The sequence below is a fragment of the Ipomoea triloba genome, chromosome 3, assembly GCF_003576645.1.
Source record: "Ipomoea triloba cultivar NCNSP0323 chromosome 3, ASM357664v1".
Classification (NCBI taxonomy): Eukaryota; Viridiplantae; Streptophyta; class Magnoliopsida; order Solanales; family Convolvulaceae; genus Ipomoea; species Ipomoea triloba.
In genome coordinates, this window is record NC_044918.1 from 26,564,182 (window position 1) to 26,590,424 (window position 26,243).

The window sequence follows — 26,243 nt, forward strand, 5'->3', positions numbered from 1 at the left end:
TATATATATATATATATATATATATATATATATATATATATATATATATATATATATATATATATATGTCGCTCGCGAGCAGCTCGTCGAGCCACGAGCCTAAGACACTAGAGCTAGAGCTTGACTCGATTATTAAATGAGCCGCTCGAGCTCGAATTTGACTGAGCTCGAGCCGAGCTTTGACCGAGCTCGAGCTGAGCTTTGACTGAGCGGCTCGCGAGCTGCTCGCGAGCCGCTCGGCTCATTTACACCCCTACTTTCAAATAAGAGAATCGTATTTTTACCATTCCGCTACCTTTTTCCGTGCCTCTTTTTCCATTATGAACTTATGATTTAATTAGCAAAAAAAATTGCCAGTTTGGCAGTTTGCCACCTTCTTTTCTGGGAACCAAAGCAGAAAGCACCCTAGAAAAACGAAAGGGTATTTATGAAATATCGAGTGGAAAAAATTCAATTCAATTTTTTTTTTTAAAATATTCAGATTTCAGAGTGAATTGTTATTTATTAGGTAGGGGAGCATATTTGCTAGCCTGAAGATTGAAGGGGATTTCCAATCAACAGGTTGAACGGTAGCAGCATACTCTGTCGGAGATACAGTCGGAGAGGGGTCGTCGGAAATGTTGAACACCGAAGCCGAAGCCGAAGAAGTGGAGCGTCGGAGGAAACTCGAAGAAGCCTTAGAAGTTAAAGCCCTAAGGCGCATCATTAGCGCATTCATCAAGTATGTACTCACGTATATATACTGTATATGCACGTTTTAAATGTGAATAAAAAATCAAAAATAATTCTCAAGTATTTTGCGTTTGATAGTAATAGGATTAACATCTCGATGCCTCATCAATTACCTATACCCAGGGGTTTAAGGATTAAACCTTGTTCTTCTGTTCAGTAGTTGGTCTATTGTTATTCAATTTTTTTTTTTTTTTTTTAAATTTTTTTGTGGGAATGTCAGTACATTGAATATTCGTGTTCTAGATAGTTTTCTCTGGTCTATTTACTCTAGTAATCATGGTGCTCTGTGCCATTGGCAATTGCATGTTAAAGTCTACAGTTTTGGTACTTTTACCTGTTAACGTCTTGAACAAATTGCTTTGCAGCTATCCTGAAGCTTCGGAAGAAGATATAAAAAGATATGAAAGATCTTTCAGAAAGTTACCACAAGCACACAAGGTACTGTATTGCACCCTGTAAATTTCATATTGTTTAAGTCTTTTTGCATGTAATGCTTTCATGATCACCTGTCCATTAGCTTTACAAACTAAAATGTATGTTTGGCAAATTAATTCTGCTTTTTCACATTTTGTAGAATGCATGCTTCATGCTTGATGTTTTTAGTTTTTAGCTTACTGGTGTCAGGTTAAAAAGTAACTTAAAGTCTTGGCACCCAAGACATTTAAATGGGTAGACTGCTTTTCTTTTTCCATTAGTGCTGGTTGTTTGTGTTTTCCTTTTTATATACATTTTCATTATTTTGCATGTAGAGTTTGTGTTCTCCTGATCACTGCTTTTCTTTTTCCATTAGTGCTGGTTGTTTGTGTTTTCCTTTTTATATACATTTTTATTATTTTGCATGTAGAGTTTGTGTTCTCCTGATCAACTGAATGAATATTCAGTGCGTAGTGAACTTCACTCATCTCCTCTCTTTCCAAACAAACTAAGCCCACAACTTGTAGTTAATCTGATACCCGCCATGACCTGTTTAGCAACTTACCACTTTTGTTATACTGAGTATTGGCTATAGAGTTTCATATCATCCCTCAAAGAATTACAGAAAGTGGTGCTCTAGAAAATTGCACCTTTTTGATTCCTATTAATTATTGTACTTTCCTCTTCTTTTCAATTTTCAATTCTCTTCTTCGTGCTGTGGGGTTGAGGTGGATTTGGCATGAGAGATGAACCATAGTTTCAGGTGTTATTACTAGTTCAGCTACTTCCTTGCCTAGCAAGCCATTTTAATGAAGCCTTCAATATAAATTAATGGAGTTCTTAGGAGTAGTAATACTGTATATTATTTAAATTATAGAACGATGACCATTATGAGCAATATTTTTAATAAGATAGGTGGAATTCAAGCGTACAGGAGAAGACTGTTTATAGCTTGCATTAGAGGCAGATATATACTGACTACTAGCAATCATTTATTTGGACAGTAATCTCACCTGAAACATGCCAGAAAGAAGCCTGAAATGTGGCTGTGATACCATGATAAGAATTAATGAGTTCAGAGGTCAACAGTTGGCAAAGATCTGCCACCTGCCAGAAATGTGGAAGCTGCAATTAAAGAACATATGGCAATAACTAGAGATTGACAGATAAAATATTATAATAGAAGATTTAAAGGATTGCTTGATTACTTGATTGGATAGTTTACAAGAGCCTAGTATTTATAGGCAAAGAAAGGTACATAATAGAGCTTAGATTCATAACTCTTTGTTTGACCACACTTGATGATTAAGTGATGTTGACTCTTAAACTCTTAGTTTTCCTACAATAATTTTTCCTGCATGTTTCTTTGAAGTTTGATGTCCATGTTATTTGTTTCAATTTTGTTTTCTAAATCTAGATTTTTCTGATTAATGTATGTTATTTTACAGGTTATCCTATCTCATCTCCCTTTGAAGTTTCAGAAACTTAGATGGTAAATATATTTGTCTTATTTTATATTAAAGGTGATACTGTTTTTTCATACTTAACGAACTAAAGTTTATTTCATTCAAAAACTATTAAATCAATCTTCTTCACAAGTTCTCAAGAATGGGATGGTTGCTTTGGTAGTGACAAGCCTATTAAATTACTGTTAGTCTTGAGTTAGCTGCCAGAGGCTAGTCACAATAGTGACCTGGTAACTGTGCATGTAATTGCTTTCAGAATATTGGCTGTGTTGATTTGGATACACTCTCTCTCTCTCTCTAGTTCAGTGGATAAGTTTGAATCTAATAAGAAGGGAGCGGTACAAGGGAGAGGACTGAATGTGATATGACATGAAATAAAATAATGGAAGTCTTGTTTGTAATGGTTAAGACACTGGATACTTAACATGACCTTTTTCTATCCATGTAAATCATCTTCCACTTCCAAAGTTATGATTTAATTTCAATCCCATATGTGACTCTAAAAGAAGAGGTTAGTTTTAATAAACATAATTTATTCTGTGCTACAAGTAGTTTTTTTTTACTGGGCTCCATGTTATATAACTCATTGTGCTCAAAAATAAGCTGAAACATACTAAGTTAGTAAGTTACTAATCAGTGTATTTTGCTGATTCAAGTTAATTATCTCTTTATACTGCAGGTGTATTGCTCAAAATTCATATTTCATATTTGAAATGCTTAAGGTGATTTGTGATATCATTAGCACTTTTTTCCCCCCTTTTCCTACCGTTCCACAAATTTGGTTTGTTATAATTTTGTTTGGTTTCTGGTTCTTGGAGGTGCATTTGAGGACAATGTTCATTGCTCATTGCTTGGCAGGCATTTGAGCCCCCACTAGATTTGAGCCAGGATACTGATATTTGTGAAGACCAACATCTAGATAACATCACAACTAGATGTTGTGGACTGAACTGTAAGGAATCTGTTAAACCAAGCTCTGAGGAACATGGGGGTGGTATTTCTGGGACATGTGTTGCTATTAAGGTCTCTCCATTGTCTTCCATTCTTTTCGAGAATATCTTGAAGTTGAAGTCTTTATTGCTTCCTTTTATTTTGTGTTCTCAATGAACTTAACCTTTGTAGACCACCACAGGAGGAGAAAATTGAGCATTCAAATGAGTTGAATGATGTGAGTTTAAGCAGTGGTTTAAAACATCAGAATAACACAAATAGTGTTGGCGATGATTGGTGTAAGGAATTCCAAGATCTGGGGAAACAATTTCCTTCTGCTAGTTGCAATGAGAATGTAAGTTCTAACTATAAGTTCCTAAGATATACCACGTGTGCGGGTGCTAGATTAAAAGAGTGATAAGAATTTTGAAAAGTCTACTACAAACTATATTAATCCATTCATGAGAAGGTGTAGCTTCTTCTTTAGAACTAAAGCTCTTATAAAGTCATGATTATTCTTGTATCAATTTTGAAGCATGATGGGAAAAGTTGTATTCTTAAGGCTAAAAGAAAAACAAGACAGAATATAGACCCCACCAAATTACCAATTATAAAATTTCCCTGTCATCTTCTCTTTAATCAGTATTACCCTATTTCCTTATCTCTTTTTTTCCTTTGCAAATGATTTCTGTTTCAGATTTCTTCATCGTCTCCTGGATGGTTGAGCCCATTGTCACAGTCACATGTTCCATTAGTAGATGTAGATAAGGTATATGTTTCTTTGTCTCATGTTATTTACAATTATTAGCTGACATATTAGACTACCCAAATCATAGGCAATATTGGGTTAATGCATTTAAGATTTGTGTTCATTTTGCTTTCTCAAGTATTGTTGCTCTGGATAATAAAATACAAGGAAGTGGACATAGAGAAAATCGCATCCTCCCCTCCGGCCTCCCCCCTCCTCTCTTTCCTCCCAAGGGTTAATGCATCAACTTTACATGTACTTATGAAACTTTATACTTTGGTAATCTATTCATCATCTTTGTTTTTCTTTCTTAACTTAATCATCATTGCCAGGTCAGGTGTATTATAAGAAATATTGTAAGAGATTGGGCAGCTGAGGTATTTGTGGTTCTTCATCCTTTTCACTCATCACTTTTGTTGCAGTCCCTCTGCCCCATTCATTTTGTGTGATCTATTTTTTTGGAGTCAGTTTGTTCAGTACTTACATAAAAATAAATTTGACTCAAGAAACATTAACTAGAAATTTTAAATAAATATGGTTTAGACTTTAGAACATGAGCCAAAGTTTACATTCTTGACTCTTGAGAAGTGAAAATAAACAAAATAAATAGGACAAATGGAATAGGAAAAAGGGTCAAATATTCCATTCTTGTTTATAAGGAGAAATACCCTTCCCATGTTCATCCAGGTGGGGAACCATGAAGGAAAACAAATAAATATTTAGTGCTTGTTTGACCTGCAGTTTACTGTCTCTTATCTACTGCAAGAAGCTATAAGCTGGGTCAAACCGTGTTTCCCACAAAGTGCTAATGAGAGGCAATTTGCATCTCTTTTGAGAAGCCCAAATTTGAGGCTTCTTCTTCTTCTTCTTTTGCATCTCTTTTGAGAAGCCCAACAAATTTTCTTCTTCTTCTTCTTCTTTGATAAACGGGCTTAGGGTTTCAACACTCCCCCTCAAGTTGGAGAGTATAGATCATATGCTCCAAGCTTGTTACAAATATACCCAACTCTAGGATGGCATATGGAGTATGGTTGTTAAGTACGGAGGATGGCATGCGATTGATCAAGTAACAAGCAGTAAGAATAGCATCAACCCAAAATTGGGGAGGAACATGAAAATGTAATAACATAGTGCAAACAATTTCTACTAAATGCCTGTTTTTCCTCTTAGCAACCCCATTTTGCTGAGGTGTGTAAACACATGACCTTTGATGTAACATACCCTGAGATGTCATATAAGATTGAAAAGAGTTGGAGAGATACTCCTTGGCATTGTGACTACGTAAAACACGGATGAGTTTACCAAATTGAGTTTGTATTTTCGCACAGAAATTTTGAAAAATCTGGAATAATTCAGAACGATCTTTGATAAGGAAAACCCAAGTACATCTCGAATAATCATCAATAAAGGTTACAAAATAATGGAAACCCAAAGTAGAACTGACTCGAAAAGGACCCCAAACATCTGTATGAACTAAATCAAAGAGGGGCATATGATATGATTCAGTAGTTTGACTACGCGTCACAGGTCTGTGGTTAACAGATGAAAAGGGTTTACCTATGGTGGCTGATAATAGAGAGAGAGAGAGAAGTTGGTGGAAGAAACTTCCTTTTGATTTTATTCAATTCCAACTTGCCAAGACAATCTAATACTCTCCCTATATATAGGAGTTAAAAGCTTTAGACATAAGGAAACAATATTCTAAAATATGCTTACCTAAAGTAAAATAGGCAACTACTAATAAACTAGGAAATAAGATAACTAAGTATATTGGTAGTAGAATCTGTATTGTATCATTACACCCTTCCCGGAGATCAAGCTTGTCCTCAAGCTTGAAGCAGGTGACAACGTTCAGGTTGAATTCAGGTGATTCCATCTCGGGCGTTCATCTCCGTGGATGCAAGCCAAGCAGGTGGTTCTTCACCATCATCTAATGTCCACAACATAAAAAGGTGGCGGCATTTATGACCGGGAAAAAATCGCTCATCGCAGTTATAACACAATTTTTTGGCATCTCTCTCGGCTTTTTCTGATGGTGATAAGAATTTATACGGAGGTCGAGGTGATTTGGTGTGGTTGGTTGGTTGTTGTGGGGGTAGTGAGACACGGGCAGAGGGAAGGTGTGCGGTAGGGTGTGGATCCTTGTTTGTTGTTTTGGCAGGTAGAAGGCCTAATACGTGACACTTTCGGTAGAAGTCACGGGCTGTATTAATGGCTTCGTTTAGAGAACTAGGCTTGGTCCTTTCTACATCAATCCGAAGTACCTCGTGTAGACCACCGGTAAAAAGATCGACACGTTGGGCTGGGAGTACTGTGCTTGCACGTGCCAGGTGAACCCGAAAGTCGTTGACATAATCATCAATGTGCCTGCTGGACTGAAAGAGCAGCTTCAGTTCGCCTAGTGGATTAATGCTTTGAGGTGGCCGAAAACTCAAACAACACTCTTCCTTAAACGATGCCCAGGAAGTAAACGGTGACACCGCAATTTCAGAATGGTACCACAGTTGGGCCTCGCCAATCATGTGGTGTGCTGCCAGAGGAACACGTTCGTGGTCTGGTGTGTCGGCATGGCGAAACGAAGACTCACAACGAAGTAGCCAAACCATAGGGTCTTCCTCGCCTGAAAACAAAGGGAATTCGACCTTGGGATACCGGGAAAAATGATAGGAGTGATCCCCTATGTCTGCTATAGTAGATATCCCTTCGGTGGGAACGGTGGTAACGGAGTCCTCCTCCTGAACTGGCTGTTTACCGAGGTTGGTGAGTAGCTGTTGGACCAGTTTCTCCAAGTTGGCCAGAGAAGCTGCCTGTGCATGAGAAGATGCGGACAAGGAGGCGACAGTAGTGGACAAGTTCTCAATTTTGTCATGCTGTAATTCCAAAGCTTTGACAGATTTCTGCAAAGCTTTGATGGCTGATTCGATGTTCAAATCAGTACCCATGACGCCGACAACGGGAACCAGATGATATGATTCAGTAGTTTGACTACGCGTTACAGGTTTGTGGTTACAGATGAAAAGGGTTTACCTATGGTGGCTGATAATAGAGAGAGAGAGAAGTTGGTGGAAGAAACTTCCTTTTGATTTTATTCAATTCCAACTTGCCAAGACAATCTAATACTCTCCCTATATATAGGAGTTAAAAACTTAAGACATAAGGAAACAATATTCTAAAATATGCTTACCTAAAGTAAAATAGGCAACTACTAATAAACTAGGAAATAAGATAACTAAGTATATTGGTAGCAGAATCTGTATTGTATCAACATAGCCCGATTATTGACTCTCCTTGGAAAAGACTGTCGTGATTGTTTTCCAAGGTGACACGACTCACAATCTAAAGGCTCAACAGAAAGACCTGGAACCATCCGTCGAAGTTTGGAGAGACTAGGATGGCCAAAACGGCTATGGATAAACATAGGAGAATCTGTGGATGCACAGGCAGCAACACCACCATGCAGTGACTCAAGCCCGGTGCCAATAACCTTCCCCGTATTGCGATCCTGCACAACAACCGAATCAGCACAAAAGGTTATAGAGCAATTAAGGGTACGGGTGATTTTACTCACAGAAATAAGGTTGAAAGGACTATTAGGGACATATAACATAGACTTTAAGGGAAAAGATGGCATAGGAGAAGCCTGACCAACACCAACAGCTGGTGTTTGATGACCATTAGCTAAGGTAACCATGGGTAAAGCTTTAGACTTAGAAACATTAGACATAAGAGATACATTACCAGAAATGTGATCTGAGGCACCCGAGTCCAGTATCTAAGTATTAGGTGTACTAGTGTGAGAGAGACAAATAAGAGAGGAGGTACCAGTATTGGGAGAAGGTGTGGGAGTGACATATCGGGATGCTTTAAACTGGAGGTACTCTTCATAGTCACTAGGGGTGAAACTCACACTATGAGCCTCCGAACCAGTGGCCTGTACCACATTAACAGAACGTGGAGGTCTGCCATGTAACTTGTGGCAGCGATCCTTGGTGTGACCTACCTTGTTGCAATATTCACATCGAGAACGGTTGCCACGACGACCACCATTACTACTAGTATTTCCAGAAAGCCCTTTATCTGTAGCTCGAGATGCCAAAACGGATGAATCCAATAGGCTCAATTGTAGGAGCAGATGCAACTCTGAGCCGTCTAGCAGCAGTTTCAGTCAAGGTAGGTACAGTAGGACTTGCCAGAATCTGATCACGAACATGAGCCAGATCAGGATGAAGGGTAGCCAGAGCAAACACCATGAAAAACTTGTCACATTGCTTAACGTGACCATCAACAGTCTTTTCATGTGGCATTAGGTTATTGTATTCTTGCTGTAAAGCTTCAATCCGACCTAAAAATTCAGGCATACCCATATCAGCAGTCTCACGGAAATTGAGCATATTTGAGATCAGTGAATAAAGTCCTTGTACATCATTGGTGTATAGAGACTTTGCTTTATTCCAAACATCATAGCAAGTCTCATATGCCTTGTAAAATGTTATGGAGTTTAGGATCAATGGACTACCATAACATATTACATAATAAGGTATCCACCTTCTCCCAGTCACTTTTGTTTTTAACAATGTCATCCACCTTCGTTTCTAAATGGGTAAACACACCTTGGCCTTTGAACCAAAGTTTAACAGATGCAGCCCAAGACGCATAGTTCTCACTCCCAACCAACTTATCCATAGTAATAGTTGGAAAGGAAATAAAAGAAGTTGAAGATGATGCCATATTAAAGAAAAGAAAGTAAAAGCAATCTGTTCCAGGAGGTCGCTGGAAAACTTCGACGGTGGCTCGAAAACGGCAGCGGCGACCGGCGGTCGGCGGTGGTGACTGGAGAAGGCAGACAACACAGGTCGAAGCATCTCCTCAAGGTGAGTCCAATGGTGGCAGTGGCGTCTTGATCGGAGACCGGAGAACGGAGATCTGGCCGAAAAACAGTGAAGCTTCCTGGCGACGGCGGTGGCGGACGGCGACCGGACTTCAACTCCCTGGCTTGCGACGAGGTTCCTAGGCGGCTTGTGGTGTTGGTTTGGGAGAAAAACCACAAGGCAAAGATGGAACGAAAAACAGTCGATGGTCCTGTGGTAGCGGCGCATGGAAAAAAAAGGGTATTTAGGGTTTAAGGTTTTGGCTCTGATACCATGTTAAAGTTGTAAAGAACAGAGATTTCATATATTTCACATATCAAGAACCGTATAGACTGCCACTATTTATGCATAAATAATGTATAGCCTAAAGGGCCTATTGATAAACGGGCTTAGGGTTTCAACATTTTTTATTTAAAGAAAAGCTCTTTTTGGGGAGGCACTAACCATTGATAAAAATTTTATATTCCAAAATTAGCCTAATCCATTCTAAATAATTATGAAGAAATATATTCTGAAAAGTTCTTATTATAAATCCTTTTTTATTTTTCCTCTTATCTAGTTGGGCTAAACATGCATTGAGTGCATTTTGTTTTGGTGTATGCTTACAGGGGCAAAAGGAACGTGATCAATGCTACAAGCCGATCCTGGAAGAACTTGAAAGACTGTTTCCTAATCGTTGCAAGGAAAGGTGTGTTACTATATTCCTTCTTATGAGTAACCATGTATGCCCTATTTTTATCAGTTGGTGAATACTGAAATTGCTGTTCTTCGTTGGCTAGTCCTCCAACCTGTTTAGTTCCTGGTGCTGGACTTGGAAGGCTTGCTTTGGAAATTTCTTGTCTTGGTAAGCTTATTTGTTTGTGTGGCAGTTACTTATTATGGATTCTGAATGTTACCATCACATTCTGAATATATATATATATATATATATATATATATATATATATTTGTTATTATTATTATTATTATTAATTTTTTTTTATATCTAACAGGATTTGTGAGTCAAGGAAATGAATTTTCATACTACATGATGATCTGCTCCAGTTTTATTCTTAATGTGTAAGAATGTATTAAATATTAATCATCCATTATTCAACAAAATCTTGGTGTTGTAGTTCTGATGTTGGGTTGCTTTTTGTTTTATTAGCACTCAAACCGCCAAGGAGTGGACCATCTTTCCTTGGATACACAGCAATTGCAATTCACTTTCAGATAATGATCAGCTTCGCCCTGTGTCAATTCCAGATATTCACCCTGCTAGGTTTTTATCATTTGTTTGCCACATATCATATTCATCTTTCAGCTTATATATCCTATCAGTGAATCTCCTTGTCTATACAAGACCTAAATCCAACTTATGATTTATCTTTTTTCATTGTGGATATTCAGTTTTATTCTTAGTTTCTTACATGGGAAACTTTTGATTTATCTTTGTAGAACGTGAACTGTGTGTATTTACTGATGAAAAGGAACACTGTACAAGTAGCTATTTATACAAGCTAGAATGGTATCAGCCAAGCACCTCAACCACTCATTTTAAATTCAAAATGAGTAGATGAGAGCAATTCTCTCAACTCTCCTTAATATCTCTAACAGTCCCCTTCAAGTTGGAGCATAGATAACGACAATGCGCAGCTTGTTACATATATAAATAACCCGACTCCTACCAAGCCCCTTTGTAAATAGGTCAGCCAGCTGATCACCACTAAGAACATGTATAGTAGATATCAACCCTTGTTGCACCTTTTCTCGTATATAGTGGCAATCAACTTCAATATGCTTAGCCCACTCTTGGAAGATAGGGTTATTTGTAATGTGTATCGTAGCACAGTTATCACATCACAACTTCACTAGCAACTTCATCTCCACACCAACTTCACTCAAGATATTGTGCATCCAGACTATTTCACTCGTCACATGAGCCATAGCCCGGTACTTTGACTTTGCACTAGACCCTGCCACAACACTATGTTTCTTGCTCCCACGAAACTAGATTGCCTCCTACAAACACACAGTACCCCGTCATAGACCTTTTGTCACTATGTGACCCAGCTCAATCAGCATCAGAAAATGCCTCAATATCTGCGTGTCCATGATTAACATACAGAATCCCTTTTCCAGGAACACTCTTTAGATACTTCACGATTTGGATAGCTGCTTCCTAGTGAGTCTGCGTTGGTGCACTCATAAATTGGCTCACCATGCTTACTGAAGAAGCAATATTCGGACGGGTAATTGTGAGGTAATTAAGCTTCCTACCAACCTCCTATACCTCTTTGGATTTTCAAAGGTTTCTCCCTTTCCAGCCACAAGTTTGACCCCTTGATCCATGGGAGACTCACACAGCTTCAATCCCAGAAACCCAGTCCTCAAGTAGGTCTAAAACATATTTCCTTTGTGAAAGAAATATGCCTTTCCTGGAGCAAGCAACCTCAATGCCTAGGAAATATTTTAGAACTCCTAGATCTTTAGTATGCAAGAACCCAAGGAAGGATTTAAGGGCATCAATTCCACCTACATCATCGCCTGTGATTACTATGTCATTCATATACACTATAAACAAAACACAACCATAGTATGCTTATAAAAAAAGCATGATCACACGCACTTCTCTGCATCCCAAGCTTGATGACTGCACTGCTAAATCTACCAAACCACGCACGTGGTGACTGTTTCAAACCGTAAAGAGATTTCTTCAGTTTGTACACTTTCCCAGACTCCCCCTGAGCAACAAACCTAGGTGGTTGTTCCATATAGACTTCCTCAGATAAATCACCATGCATAAAGGCATTCTTCACATCTAATTGGTACAAAGGCTAATGATTAGTAGCAGCTAAAGAAATTAATATACGGACATAAGTCAATTTTGCCACTGGGGGAAAACGTCTTTGTATAATCTATACCATACGTCTGTGCATAACCCTTAGCCACCAAGCGTGCCTTCAATCTAGCAACAGAGCCGTCAAGGTTCATTTTAACCACATAAACCCACTTACACCCAATAGCAACCTTACCAGCCCGGAGATCAACAAGATCCCAAGTTTGATTCTCCTCAAGAGTTGTCATTTCTTCTACCATTACATGCCTCCAGCCATCATGAGACAGAGCCTGACTTTGGGATCAAGATAGAATCTAATTGAGTCACAAAAGCACGTGAAGAAGACGACAAGCGGGTATATGACACAAAAGAAGAAAGGGGATGAACACAACGATGTTTACCTTTTCAAAGGGCAATAAGGAGATCCATATCTGTTGACGAAGATTCTGGCAAGGCAGGACTCTTGGTGGAACTGCTTGTGCATCAACGTCTCTTTGCCTTCTGTGATACACTTGTGTAATAGGGGGCCTAGGTCCAGACTCAAACAAGGAGGAAGGGATAGTAATAGTGTATGTAAAGAAATCATCCGTCAATGAAACGAAACTACAATCGCAGACACCCCCACTAAACACTGTATCCTTAAAGAAAGTGAAATCAGCGGAAACTAAGTAAGGTCCCAAATCTGGAGAATAACACCGGTACCCTTTCTGAGTACTTGGATAATCCAAGATAATGCACTTTAGAGACTTAGGATCAAGTTTCCCTCTTTGAGAACGGACGTCCTGAACAAATCAAGTGCAACCAAACACTTTTGGAGGTAAGGGGAACGCCAGGCTAGATGGATGAACAAGACAATATGGAACTTGGCCTTGGAGGACTCTTGAAGGCAAACAATTAATTAAGAAGGAAGTTGTATGAACAACATTTGCCCAGAACACTTTTGGATACTTTCATTTGAAACAATAAAGCTCGAACAACCTCTAACAGATGGCAATTTTTACGTTCTGCCATACCATTCTATTGAGGAGTGCTGGCACACGGAAACTGGTGTATCATTCCATTTTGACTCATATAACTTGAGAAAAGATGAGAAAAATACTTAGACCCATTATCGCTACGCAAAACCTAAACCGTTTTATTGAACTGTGTTTTGACAATAACATAGAAACTACAAAAAATACCAAATAACTCATCCCTTGACTTCATGAGATATAACCAAGTGTGTCTAGAGAAATCATCCACAAAAGATACAGAGTACTTAAACTCAGTCCTTGAAGCCACACGACATGGACCCCATACATCTGAATGAACTAATTGAAATAAGGACTCTACCTTGTTATTGACTCTAGAAAGATACGACACATGATGGTGTTTAGCAAGTTCACAAGACTCACATTGTAAGGTAGACAAAGACTCAAAACCTGGACACAGTTTCTTCAAAGTAGGTAAAGACAAATGACCATATCGACAATGCTGCTGAAAATGAGATGTATTACTCATCAAACTAATCGGAGCAACTTCAAAACAAGGAGAGAAAAATTGCTCTAGCACATACAGCCCACTAGTCTCCTTCCCTCTACCAATAATCTTCTTCGTCAAAAGATCTTGAAACAAACAATAACCAGGGAAGAACAGAACACAACAATTAAGAGTTCGGGTAATTTGACTTATTGAAAGCAAATTGAACGGGAACTTCAGAAGGTACAAACAAAAGAGAAAGACATTGATGGAGTTACAACAACACTACCTTTACCCAAGACTGAAGTAGACGAATCGTCGGATAGGGTAACTGTAGTTCCAAATTAAAAGGGAGAATATGTGGAAAAGACTTCCAAATTACTTGATATTATGGTCACGGGCTCTTGAGTCAATGACCCATTGTCGAGACGAGGAAGAGACACACAATAGGATTACGTGTTTGAACAAATGTGGCTGAGGAAGACGACAAAGGCTCCTGACTAGCTGAAGGTTGCGAGGAAGACACTTTTAATTGATTTAACATGGCCAACTCCTCATCGGTCATTACAACTACATGTCCTTCTGGTTTAGTGACAGAGTTCGCAAACCTTTGTGGCCGAAACAACTTAGGACATTGATTGCGCAAATGACCGGGCTCTTCACAATTGTAGTGCACTCTTTGTCTTCCTCGGCATCCTCCATGTCCTCTACTAAAACCGCCACGTCCTCGAAACTGACCACCTCAACTATTTTTAGTCTCACTATTATCTCCTTGTGACATAAAAAGCATGTCTTTCTGCCATATTAACCCAGCAAAAGAAAGCACCCAAAGAAAAGAAACCTCAATAGGTTTGAAACACAACTTACCCAACCAATTTACTTCAACACACCTTGTCACACACCATACCTCAATGGAGTTGCACCACCAAGACGAGATTGCCGGTACTAGCCACAATCGAAGAAGTCGCCGGAAAACACCTCACGCGCCGGCTCGTGACGTTGGAGCAGCAAAAAAGCCGTGGCGCATAGAGGCACATGGGAACTCCGAGTCTCCGACGGTGCTGCAACTTCGCCGTCGCCGTCGCTTCCCTGTTCTGACCGATGCCCACTGCCTCACACTCCCTCACTCCGCTTTGATACCATGTAGAATGTGAACTGTGTGTATTTGCTGATGAAAAGGAACACTGTACAGGTAGCTATTTATACAAGTTAGAATAGTATCAGCCAAGCACCTCAACCACTCATTTTAAATTCAAAATGAGTATTATGACAGCAACTCTCTCAATTCCCCTTAACATTCTCTAACAATCTTTCAGCTTATATATCCTATCAATGAATCTCCTTGTCAATTGTGGATATTTGGTTTTATTGTTAAATGGGAAAAGAGAGAGGAAAAGGAAGAGATTAGTGGTAGTTCTGGTTGTCTTCACTTGGTGCAGCCTAGCAAGATGTTACATTTGAATTTTTCTGTTTGAAAATATGTATTAGGCCTACTTAGTGCTTCATAAGTTCTTTACGTCTTGGTTAGTAAAGGTCAGATCTATGTTGATAGCACTTATGATTTATGAATAGAAGGGTATTTCTGAAAACCAAGGCAGGTGGATGATTTTTTAGTTATTATGATCTAGTTAATTTACTTAAAGGATTCAAAACATGGTCATTATGTCTCTTTTCTGATCTAATCCTCATTTTGTACCTTTGTAAACAGCGCAGGAATTACTGAAGGTTTTTCTATGTGTGGTGGTGATTTTGTTGAAGTGTACAGCGATCCAAGTCAAGAAGGTAGGAATATGGAATCATTACAGGTTTCTTTCTATTCTCACAACTTGAGAACACAGAGAAAAGTAAACTGGTTCTTGTGTTGTACACTTGACAGTTGAGCTTGCCTTGTCTTTTTTACACTAACTCTCCTAGAGGATTTTCTGTTTGGAAGGTGCATGCTGTTCTACACTTCTACTTTCAGATTCAAATATATAGTCACTTTACGGGAAAACTAGATATTTTTTTTTATCCACCTTGGTTCATAAATGGGCCTAACTACCATTGTGAAGTTTATTTTTTCCTCTTTTTGAAATTGCCATGCATATATCATCTTAGATACTAGTGCAAAACAAAACACATCATGGTACACCTAAGTAGCAGTTTAAAAAATGCATTGAATGTATTGTCTCTTGGTTGTGCATTGACATTGTTATCTCTGAACTCTTAGGCATTTCTATGCATAGTGTTGCCATAATTTGTGGTGAATTCTTAATGTAGTTCCCTGCAGTGTGTGTGATTGCGCTCACTGTTGCAAAAATCTCCGCCTAGGCGCTAGGCGCTCTTAGACCAAGGCGAATTGCTCCCTAGGCGTCTGTCTGGGTGGCCGGCCGCTTAGCGCCTAACTCGGCCGACTGGGCCGTATTTGGCCGAGTTAACTTGCCCAACTCGGCAAAGTTAGCTCGAGTTAACTCGAGCGAGTCGGTCTTGTTAATTTTATTATTATATTTATATATATTTAAATTTATTTATTTATATAAGTAAAAGAAGTAAGATATATATATATATATATATATATATATATATAAAATATAATATAATATATGACATACACCCACACACATGAATTAATTTTTTGTTTTTATAGGTCGTCGCCTAGAACCGCCTAGGTGCCGCCTAGACCGCTTAGGCGCTAGGCGCTAATCTACCGCCCGACTAGCGCCTAGCGCCTACTGCCACCATGATTGCGCTAGTGTCTTCATTAAGCACTTTCTTATGATTTATTCCAGGATATTGGGATGCAGTCGTCACTTGTTTCTTCCTTGATACTGCACACAACATTGTTGAATACATTGAGGTCATTTCAAAAATTTTAAAAGATGGTGGAGTAAGTGCTTTAGTTTTAAGCAACCTAAAGTTCCCTTTTCCGTATCTCTTCATAACTAAACTGCAATTTGTTGGCAGGTCTGGATAAACCTGGGGCCCTTGCTCTATCATTTTGCTGATATGTACAGTCTGGAAGATGTAAGCTCTCTTTGACTGATTCAGTGCAGATGTTTGTCAATACAGTAGATCTTATACAGCCTCTTATGTTTTTCCTTCCCTTGATGTTATCCCCACAATTTCCAGGAAATGTCAATTGAGCTAAGTCTAGAGGATGTGAAAAAGGTTGCTCTTCATTATGGATTTGAATTTGTGGTGAGTTCTGCTAGTGCTAGTTTTTTGTAGTTTCAGTATTGTTTAAAACTTTAGTAATCTGGATTGGCATTACAGTATTGTTTAAAACTTTAGTAATCTGGATCGGCATTATGAAATGCAGAAAGAATCAACTATTGAGACAACTTATACAACTAATCCACGCTCAATGATGCAAGTAAGCTTATTATTGTTTTTGCATTAACTTTGTTCACTTTTTTCCTTTTGTGTGTGTGTGTGTGTGTGTTCTTTTCTGTTAGTTTTACTATTTTAATGCAAAGGGGGGAATTATGTTCCATGGGTTAAACAAATGGGTTAATTTTAGTAATTAACAACATATAGTTCAGTTGTTCTGGATGCATGTTTTAGGAGGAAAGGTTATTTAACTTCTTTTTGCTCTATCATCTAGACTAGAAAGAAGAAAGCCATATGTACTGAAATTAAATTTGTCTGAAGAACTACTTATTTTAACAATTTATCTCACGGCCATTTTGTTTTTGTGTGTGTATGTGTTCTTTTCTGTTAGATTTACTATTTTAATGCAAAGGGGGGAATTATGTTCCATGGGTTGTTAAACAAAGGGGTTAATTTTAGTAATTAACAAAATATAGTTCAGTTGTTCTGGATGCATGTTTTAGGAGGAAAGGTTATTTAACTTCTCTTTGCTCTATCATCTAGACTAGAAAGTAGAAAGCCATATGTACTGAAATTAAATTTGTCTGAAGAACTACTTATTTTAACAATTTATCTCACGGCCTTTGTTTTACTGTAATATATTAAAAAGTCCCAACTTTTCAAAGGATTTGTCTGTACTGGCTAGCTCACTTGTTTATGAAACATTTATGCAATTTACGATATATCAGTATATCAACTCTTTCACAAATGAAACAGCTAGCTTTTCAGAAATCAGATAAAATGGTGAGTTTCACCATGGGTACAGATGTAAATTACTAAAAGGGTAGGTAAGAGGCATACGTCTATTTGGATAAGACCTTGAAACTGCTTAGAATTACCATCATATGATTGAAAATGCTGAAATGCACTCCTTTGCCAGAAGGTGTTCCATGTTTAGACAAGCAAAAATTAACAGGGCCTAGGATAACATAATCATGAGTTGCGTATCTGAACATTTTCTTATCATTGACTGAGCTAATTCTGTAAATTTCTGTTGTGTTCCAAAGATTGTAATGGGTTGTACTTTCTTAAGCTTTCCTGAAGTTAGTTCTTGGAACTGCAGAATCGATACTACACTGCCTTTTGGACGATGAGAAAGAAAACAAATCCAGCTTAAGAGCAGTGGTGCATAGACTTCTTATGCACATAACATCAAAGAATGAATGCTGCCATTTCTGGTTGTTTTCAGGTTGCAAGAGTGAGATTGGAATGCAATTCTTATATTATTACGCTTGATTGCACTTATATTCAAGATATTGCTATTCTTTAGACTTGATTCTGGGGTATAAACTTCATATTTCTTTTTATCTTATTTTTGTGTTCGTTTGGCAATTTCAGATGCTAATTGAATGAAATGGTTTTTTTTTTTTAATTTTATTTTATTATTATTATTATTATTATTATTATTATTATTTTTAATGTACTATTGCAACGAGCTTGGCTCACAGAATAGGGCAAAGAATAGAAAATAGAATCTAGGGTTGGGAAATTGAGAGAGAAGGATAATGAAATCAGAAATTGTATATTTCATTCAAGGCATGACCTTCTCCCTGCATTCCAAGGGAATATATTCAGCTCAACAGCTCCCAGAATTCTCGGTTCAATAACAGAAAATAAACAGCAGAATGTAATACAGAAAATTCATTAAAAAAGAAATTGCTTGGGCTTGCACAAAATGACGTCGTCCGATACGCCTTCCCAACCGCCTTAACTGCCCTCTTCAAAACGGCGCCGTTGGATCCCAATGGGTAACGGTTTTAACTCCCCTTGCTTGCGATGTTGTTTCTGCCCTCATTCCCAATTCCGGTTCTCCTGATCTAACACTGGCTCTTCTCTGGGATGTTACAACTATACTCTTTATAATTACAGTGATAATTACAAAAAAAAAAAATTACAGTGATAATCTTGAAAGGAGCAGACATTTATTCATTACTGCCTTCAATTCTTGCACCATCAATCTCTTGACATGTTTTTGGTTTGAATGTGGGGATATAAGTGGAATGCATTACTGAGCTCAAGGACTAGCGAAGTTTGAATCCTAGATGGCTAACCATGAATGCTGCCAAATCATAGTATTCTTCTGGTTGCCAATCCTATTCCTACGCCGATATCCATTTAACTGAATATCCTGAATATGTCAAATGCTACGCCAACAGTTACTCGGATTAGGACCTAAACTTGCCTCAAGGAAATTACATTTAGGGAAATGTCTAGCTTTTAAAACCTGGTAACAACGGCTGAGGGATTGTTGAAAATCACCAGCCTTGCTTTCCTATCAAAGTCATATTAAAGGCCTGAAGTTGCTTAAAGCCTATCCCTCCATGCAAGTCAATTGTTGAAAATATCTCCTATGCCTTTTTATCTTTCCTATGTATGCAATTTCATCTTTCCTATGCCTTTTAATCTCCATGACTCTTCATCTCTTGTAGGAGATAACATGTCTCTCTCAAGGCTCTTTTTTAGCCTATATATATTGAGTTGTAATCTGAAGCATTGAATAAGAAGAAGTAATATTCTTCTTAACATATAATTAGTTTTCAACTCAGTTTTCAACATGGTATCAGAGTCATGAGAAGCTTTTCTTTAAATTCCAACTTCCTCTTTTTCACTACAGAAGATTTCTTCATTGTAGAAAAATTGTTTTCTTCACGGCCAAGAAGAAAATTTTCTTTCTTCTCCCCCCTTGCTCCACAGTCATCACCACCTACCCAGAAAGGTTCGCAGGCGTCCAACGACTGATATTGGAAGTTCCAGTGGCATTCCAGCCTGCGCGTGAATCTCTCGCGCCATCGTCACTAATGCCACGCTCCTCCAAGCGCCGGCGCGTGAGCCCATCTCCGGTGACAATTTTCGGCGATATTTTCAAGATCAGTCCATTTTTTGTCTGCGGCCCTACGGTATGTTTCTCATAATTTTCCGATGATTATGGCAGACCATGAAATTTTAAATAGTGTACTAAAAGTTGCCAGGACTACCATTTCTTCTACTGCTCTTGCATTAAAATTAGACTCTGTTTGGGTCTTGGATTTTGGAGCCACTGATCATATCACTGGTAATCCTTCATTTTTCTCTCAAATTGACCTCTCAAACTCACTTCCTGGCGTCACATTTGGTGATGGATCAAAAGGAAAGGCTAAAGGAATTGGAAAAGCTACACTTCATTCTTTATCTTTATCCAATGTCCTTTACATTCTTGGTTGTCTATTCAATTTGATTTTAATTAATCAACTTACTCACTCCCTCAATTGCCTTGTTACCTTTTCTTCTAATTCTGTTGTTATTCAAGACCGCCAGACAAAGAAAACAATTGGTGTAGGATATGAATTAGGAGGTCTTTACCATTTTTCATGTTCTACCAATACCAAAGTAGCTTGCACTGTTACTGTTTCACATCTTCTTGAGCATTGTTGGTTAGGACATCCCAATCTTAATAAATTAAGTCAACTTGTTCCTGGTTTGTCAAATTTAAAGGCCATAGAGTGTAAATCGTGTCAACTTGGGAAACACTCAAGAGCCTCATATCCTAGTAGAATGAATAGGAGAGAAAATACCCCATTTTCTTTAGTTCACTCCGATGTTTGGGGACCATGTCGAGTTTCATCCACTTTGGGTTTCTCATATTTTGTTGTCTTTATTGATGATTTCTCTCGGTGTACATGGATCTTTTTAATGACGAACCGTTTTGAATTATTTGATGTGTGTAAAAAATTCTACAATGAAATTGTGAATCAATTTAGGGTATCTCTCAAAATCTTATGTAGTGATAATGCGAGCGAGTATTTTTCTGACCCTTTCACTTCTTTCTTTTCCACACATGGAATACTTCATGTGCTAGAACTCCTCAACAAAATGGAGTTGCTGAACCGAAAATTTGTCATCTTGTTGAAACAACTCGTACATTGCTTATTCATAATAAGGTTCCTAAGAATTTTTCGGGGCAGGCTATACTTCACTCTTGCTATCTCATAAATCGGATGCCTTGTTCCGTTCTGCAAGGAAAAATTCCTCTCCATATCTTGCGTCTACAGGAACTTCTCCATAAGATCTCATTGAATCTTTGGGTGTACTTGCTTTGTTCATGATACTTCTCAAAGGCGTCATAAACTTGATGCTAAGGCAATAAAGTATGTTTTTCTTGGAAATTCTTGCCTCCAGAAAGGTTTTAGGTGTTACTGTCCTAAAACACACTGTTTTTATGCTTCCTTCGATGTTACATTTTTTGAAACAACACCTTTTTGCTCTTCCACCTCCATTGAATCTGATTTCTTACAGGAGCCCATTGAAATCACAGAAATTCTCCCTGTTCCTACTTTCTCATATCCTATATCTCCCACTTTTCCTGAAAGGACTATACCTATTCCTGAAAGAACTATACCAACTCCTACTCCAAACATCCAAGAGGAAGGATATATTCCACCATTGTTGTACACCTACAACCGACGCAATCATCAAGATTCCCAAGAAGGCAGACACCCAGTTGAGTCTTGTCCTACATTGTCGTTACCCAATGATACTGTCTAGAACACCACAAAAGACTCTCCATTGCCAATCGAGTAGGTAAAGGATCTACTCGAAATCCTTACCCTATCTATAATTTCCTTTCACAAAACAAAAGAATCTGTCTCCATCATATTGTACCATTATTACTAGTTTGTCAACTATTTTTGTTCCAAACAATGTCAAGGAGGCAATAGCTCATCCAGGATGGAGACAAGCAATGATTGATGAAATGGAAGCACTCGATTATTCTAGGACTTGGGAGTTAGTACCTTTACCTCCTAGAAAAACTGTGGTTGGTTGTAGATAAGTGTACAATGTGAAGGTTGGTCAAGATGGACAAGTTGATAGACTTAAAGCTCGACTTGTTGGTAAAGGATACACACAGGTATTTGGCATTCACCAGTAGCCAAGATCATCTCTATCCGCCTCTTCCTCTCAATGGTAGCCAATTGCCACTAGCCATTGTATCAGTTGGATATCAAGAATGCTTTCTTACATGGTGATTCGAAAGAGCAAGTATATATGGAACATCCCCTTGGCTTTGTGGCTAAGACTTGAGCGGATCTTGTTTGTCGTCTCAAGCGGTCACTCTATAGGTTGAAGTAATCTCCAGGCACATGGTTTGGGAGATTTAATAATGTGGTTCAACAGTTTGGCATAATTCATAGCAAAGCTGACCATTCTGTTTTCTATAAACATTCTTTTGGTAAAAGCATATACCTTGTGGTCTATGTTGATGACATTGTTATCATAGGGGATGACACAAAAGGAATAAATTAGCTGAAGAAACATTTGTTTCAACACTTTGAGACAAAGGATCTTGGAAAATTGAAGTATTTTCTTGGTATTAAAGTTGCTCAGTCCAAAAAGGGTATTTATGTGTCCCAACGGAAATATGTTTTGGATATTCTTAAAGAAACACATATGACAGATTGCAAGCCAGTTGACACACCTATGGATCCAAATGTCAAACTTCTTCAATGATAGGGGGAGCCTCTAGACGATCCAAGTAGATAAAAAGATTTGTTGGCAAGCTACTGTACTTAACTGTCACTTGTCCAGATATTTCCTTTGCTGCAAGTGTTGTTAGCCAATTTCTACATAAACCATGCCAAAGTCACTGGGATGCAGTCATCAGAATTTTAAGATATGCCAAAAGATCTCCAAGTACTAGATTGCATTATAAAGATCATGAACATACAGAAATTGTGGGCTATACAGATGCAGATTGGGCTGGACGCCCTTGGGATAGGAGCAGTGTTGAAAAAATCCCGCCTAGGCGCCGATTAATCCCCGCCTAGGCGCTAGGCGCTGGTCGACCGCCTAGCGTATCACATTAAATGGTGGTCTAGGCGGCTGGCCGGCTAGGCAACCGCTTAGGCCGCCAAAGCACTGCCTAGGCCGCTTAGGCGCTGACCGCTTAGGCGTCGACTAGATCGACAAGGCCTTCTAGTCAGTCGATTAACTATTGTTCTTTTTTTGTTTTTAATGGATTATTTCACTAAAAACAACATCGTTTTGAGTGAAATAATCCTAAATTGTACAAACTTTAGATATTTTTTTAGGTTAATATTTAATATTTTTGTATTTACTATTAAAGTATTATATAATTTATAATTATTAGTCTCTAAAAAATTAAAAATACTTAAACAAATTTTTAAAAAATAAAAAATAAAATAAAAAAATACACTGGCGCCTAGGCGTCCTAGGCGCTAGGCGCTCCCCGACCGCCTAGGGAGCGCCTTGCGATTTTTTCAACCATGGATAGGAGATCAACATCAGGATATTGTATTATGTTTGGAGGAAATCTTGTTGCTTGGAAAAGCAAAAAACAAGATGTGGTTGCACGCTCAAGTGCAGAAGCAAAATAATCGGGCAATGACACTTGGAATATGTGAACTGATTTGGGTTAAGCATCTTCTCACAGAGCTAAACTTCTATAAACTTGGTCCTATGAAATTAATTTGTGACAATCAAGCTGCTTTGCATATTGCATCTAATCCTGTTTACCTTGAAAGGACCAAACACGGACATTGAAGTTGATTGCCACTTTATATAAGAAAAGGTTGTATCTGGAGACATCATTACCACGTTTGTTCGGTCGAATGATCAACTTGCTGATGTTCTCACCAAATCTCTTTGTGAACCTAGGGTTGAATACATTTGTAGCAAGCTTGAAGCATTTGATTTATATGCTCCAGCTTGAGGGGGAGTGTTGAAAATATCTCCTAAGCCTTTTTATCTTTCCTATGTATGCCATTTCATCTTTCCTATGCCTTTTCATCTCCATGGCTCTTCATCTCTTGCAGGAGATAGCATGTCTCTTTCAAGACTCTTTTTTAGCCTATATATATTGAGTTGTAATATGAAGCATTAAATAAGATGAAGTAATATTCTTCTGTACATATAACCAGTTACCAACTCAGTTTTCAACACCAATGAATACCATTCTCCCACCAATATTTATTCATAATTCATTCCAGGGACAGAAAATGTTTTTGGAAGCGGAAGGGCACTCATAGCATAAGTACGCATGACATGAGCCACACTTTTTAAAAAGGCCTCTTTACCAGCTTGGGATAGGAACTTTCTATTCTAGGCTGCCACACAACTGACACAATTTTTGAAGTATCCCTTTTATTACGTCCTATCATGGACGGTAACCCAAGATATTTACCAAAGTTATCAGTCGGGGTCACCTCCAATATTACAGCGACCACTTCTTTGTCCTAGTAAAAGTACCTAAACAATCTTTCATACTCTTACAAACAATTCCTACTTCCATTGCTTCTTAGTCATTGACTTTAAAAAATAGGAGGCTATTATCAACAAAAAACATGTGTCAAATCGCTGGAGCTCCTCGAGCAACATGACATCCATTAATAAGCCCCCTTTCCTAGGCCTTTTGGAGTAATAGAGAGAGTCCCTCAACACATATGATAAAAAGATACGGAAGCAACAGGTCACTCTAGCGAAGCCCCCTAGTTGGTGTTGCAGATCCAACCACATCCCCATTTATTGTAATATTGTACCTAACAGTGGTGATACATAGCATAATCAACTCAACCGAACCCGAGTCAAATCTTAGACCCACCATCATATTTTTCAAGAAAGATCACTCCATCTTATCATATGCTTTAGCCATATATGCAACTTCAAAACCACCAACCCAACACTACCTAATTGTTTCCTGCGCAGATAGTGACCTACTTCAGCAGCTACTAAGATATTATCCGTTATCAGTCTATTAGGTATAAACACACTTTGAGAGAATGAAATAATACTACCAAGGAGGCTTTTCATTTGGTTGGCTAACATTTTTTCCATGATCTTGTAAACAACGTTGCATAGGGCTATTGATCTAAGATCAATTACCTTTACAGAAGTTTGCTTCTTGAGGATTAAAACATGTTTGCATCATTCAGACTGATGGAGGAAATAGATTTCTCTATAGATAAAAGGTGTATAATATTAAGCAATATAAAGTGTTTGTTGGGAAATAAATAAGGACACATGAGTTAACGTGGAAACTAGGCCAAAACAGTAAAAACCACAGGTTTTTTTAGGTTAAGTCAAGCTGAAATTCTTCATTATGTATACTGTAGGTACATATACATAGGCAACCATGGTAATGGAGTAGAGGGAGGAAGAAATATTATATGTAGGTGAGTTGTCCCCCCTATCTTGATCCCTAAGTCTTTATATAGAATTATTTCTTGGCAGTTACAACTTCTCGTAGCTCTCCCTGCTTTCTTTCCAAGGCTTCTTCTTCCTTGACTGTTGAATAATGGAATATTATTCTATCATAAGCCCCCCAATTTCTTAGCAGCAAGAATTTATCGGCAAAAGAAAGTAGAAAACTAGCACACGTGAAACAAAAGCACATACAAAGATAACAACACTCGGAGTGTGACGGGTGTAGTCCGAACTACATGTTTGTGCACGGGGCACTAAAGTTGTGACCTTCTACGCTCATAGCGTTGGAGATCATGATGAGAGTTATAGTAAGGTGCGTAGGGCTTTCCTTGCGATAAAATTAGTAGCATAGAGCTTACCATGTAATTTAGGTGGCAACGTAGGACTTGCCTTGCAATACGATTAATAGAACAGAGCTTACAATATCATATTATGTAAGTCACAACATTAAGCTTACCAAATTATGCAATTGTTCGAACGAGTTGACGATTAGCACATCAACTAGTTAAGACCAGATTTATCTTTTAGTGTTGCAAGATGGATTCGCGATGCCGCCATCGTAGTCAAACGTCATTTTGATATCCCTCCTTGGAAGGGGCAACAACTGGTATGTAAGGCATGGAGTGGACAAGATGCCATTGCTTAAAGACCAGATCTTATGTAGCCGATGATTCATGCAATATAATCATGCGCCATTCTCCGGCCTACGAAGGGCGGCGAGCCAGCAATCGAAGGATAATGCGATAGCCGTCGATGCGATTGCGCGAGGCGACGTCAAAGTAGATTGAAGAGAGGCAAAGCGATCAACCGATGGACATAGACAAAGGTTTGGTTTAAGTGGAATTGCATGCTGAACGGCTCAAGATCGATGAAGTCAGAAGCTCTGCCAAATAAGTTTTTTCATGATTTCATCTCATTCATGCTAAACATTAGATAACAATACGAGGTGCTAAAATTGTGGATTTGTCTATTTTGTCCACACAACTAATTGAGAAGGAGCATAAAAATCAGTAGTTCCTTAAGTTCTTTGCTTTATCAAAGTGCCATGAGGAATTATGTTATAAACAAAGACACTCCTTGTAAATAATCATGGAACATGGGAAAAACTTGTTGCAATGAACCAGCTAAGGAAGGTCCAAAGCACAATTAGTCAGAATTGTGGAATTGGGTTTAGTTCTTATTTGCATTCTAAAATGCAAGTAGTCTCAGACACTCTTTGGGATCTTATTCAGTTAGTTGGTGAAAGAGCTCATCAAAAAACTGTT

At 38.3% G+C, this 26,243-nt stretch overlaps 1 protein-coding gene across 1 annotated transcript; it reads left to right on the top strand.

Annotated features, from left to right (window-relative positions):
* Nucleotides 1-320: 320 nt before the first annotated feature.
* LOC116013039 (carnosine N-methyltransferase-like) lies at nucleotides 321-18,154 on the top strand. Its single transcript, XM_031252701.1, has 19 exons — nucleotides 321-421; nucleotides 509-721; nucleotides 1,098-1,170; nucleotides 2,595-2,638; nucleotides 3,292-3,334; nucleotides 3,471-3,635; nucleotides 3,745-3,897; nucleotides 4,240-4,311; nucleotides 4,623-4,667; nucleotides 9,767-9,846; nucleotides 9,938-10,002; nucleotides 10,151-10,217; nucleotides 10,306-10,419; nucleotides 15,143-15,216; nucleotides 16,203-16,300; nucleotides 16,378-16,437; nucleotides 16,543-16,611; nucleotides 16,733-16,786; nucleotides 17,846-18,154. Exons 2-19 carry the CDS (start codon nucleotides 618-620, stop codon nucleotides 17,897-17,899), a joined length of 1,434 nt encoding a protein of 477 aa, XP_031108561.1. The 5' UTR covers nucleotides 321-421; nucleotides 509-617; the 3' UTR covers nucleotides 17,900-18,154.
* The last annotated feature ends 8,089 nt before the right edge of the window (nucleotides 18,155-26,243 follow it).

Excerpts from the sequence above, each read along its gene's own strand:
- LOC116013039 (XM_031252701.1), top strand. The coding sequence starts at position 618 with ATGTTGAACACCGAAGCCGAAGCCGAAGAAGTGGAGCGTCGGAGGAAA. Across the intron at positions 10,003-10,150 it reads TTTGGAAATTTCTTGTCTTG|GATTTGTGAGTCAAGGAAAT; the intron begins GTAAGCTTATTT and ends TATATCTAACAG. Across the intron at positions 16,787-17,845 it reads ATCCACGCTCAATGATGCAA|AATCGATACTACACTGCCTT; the intron begins GTAAGCTTATTA and ends TTGGAACTGCAG.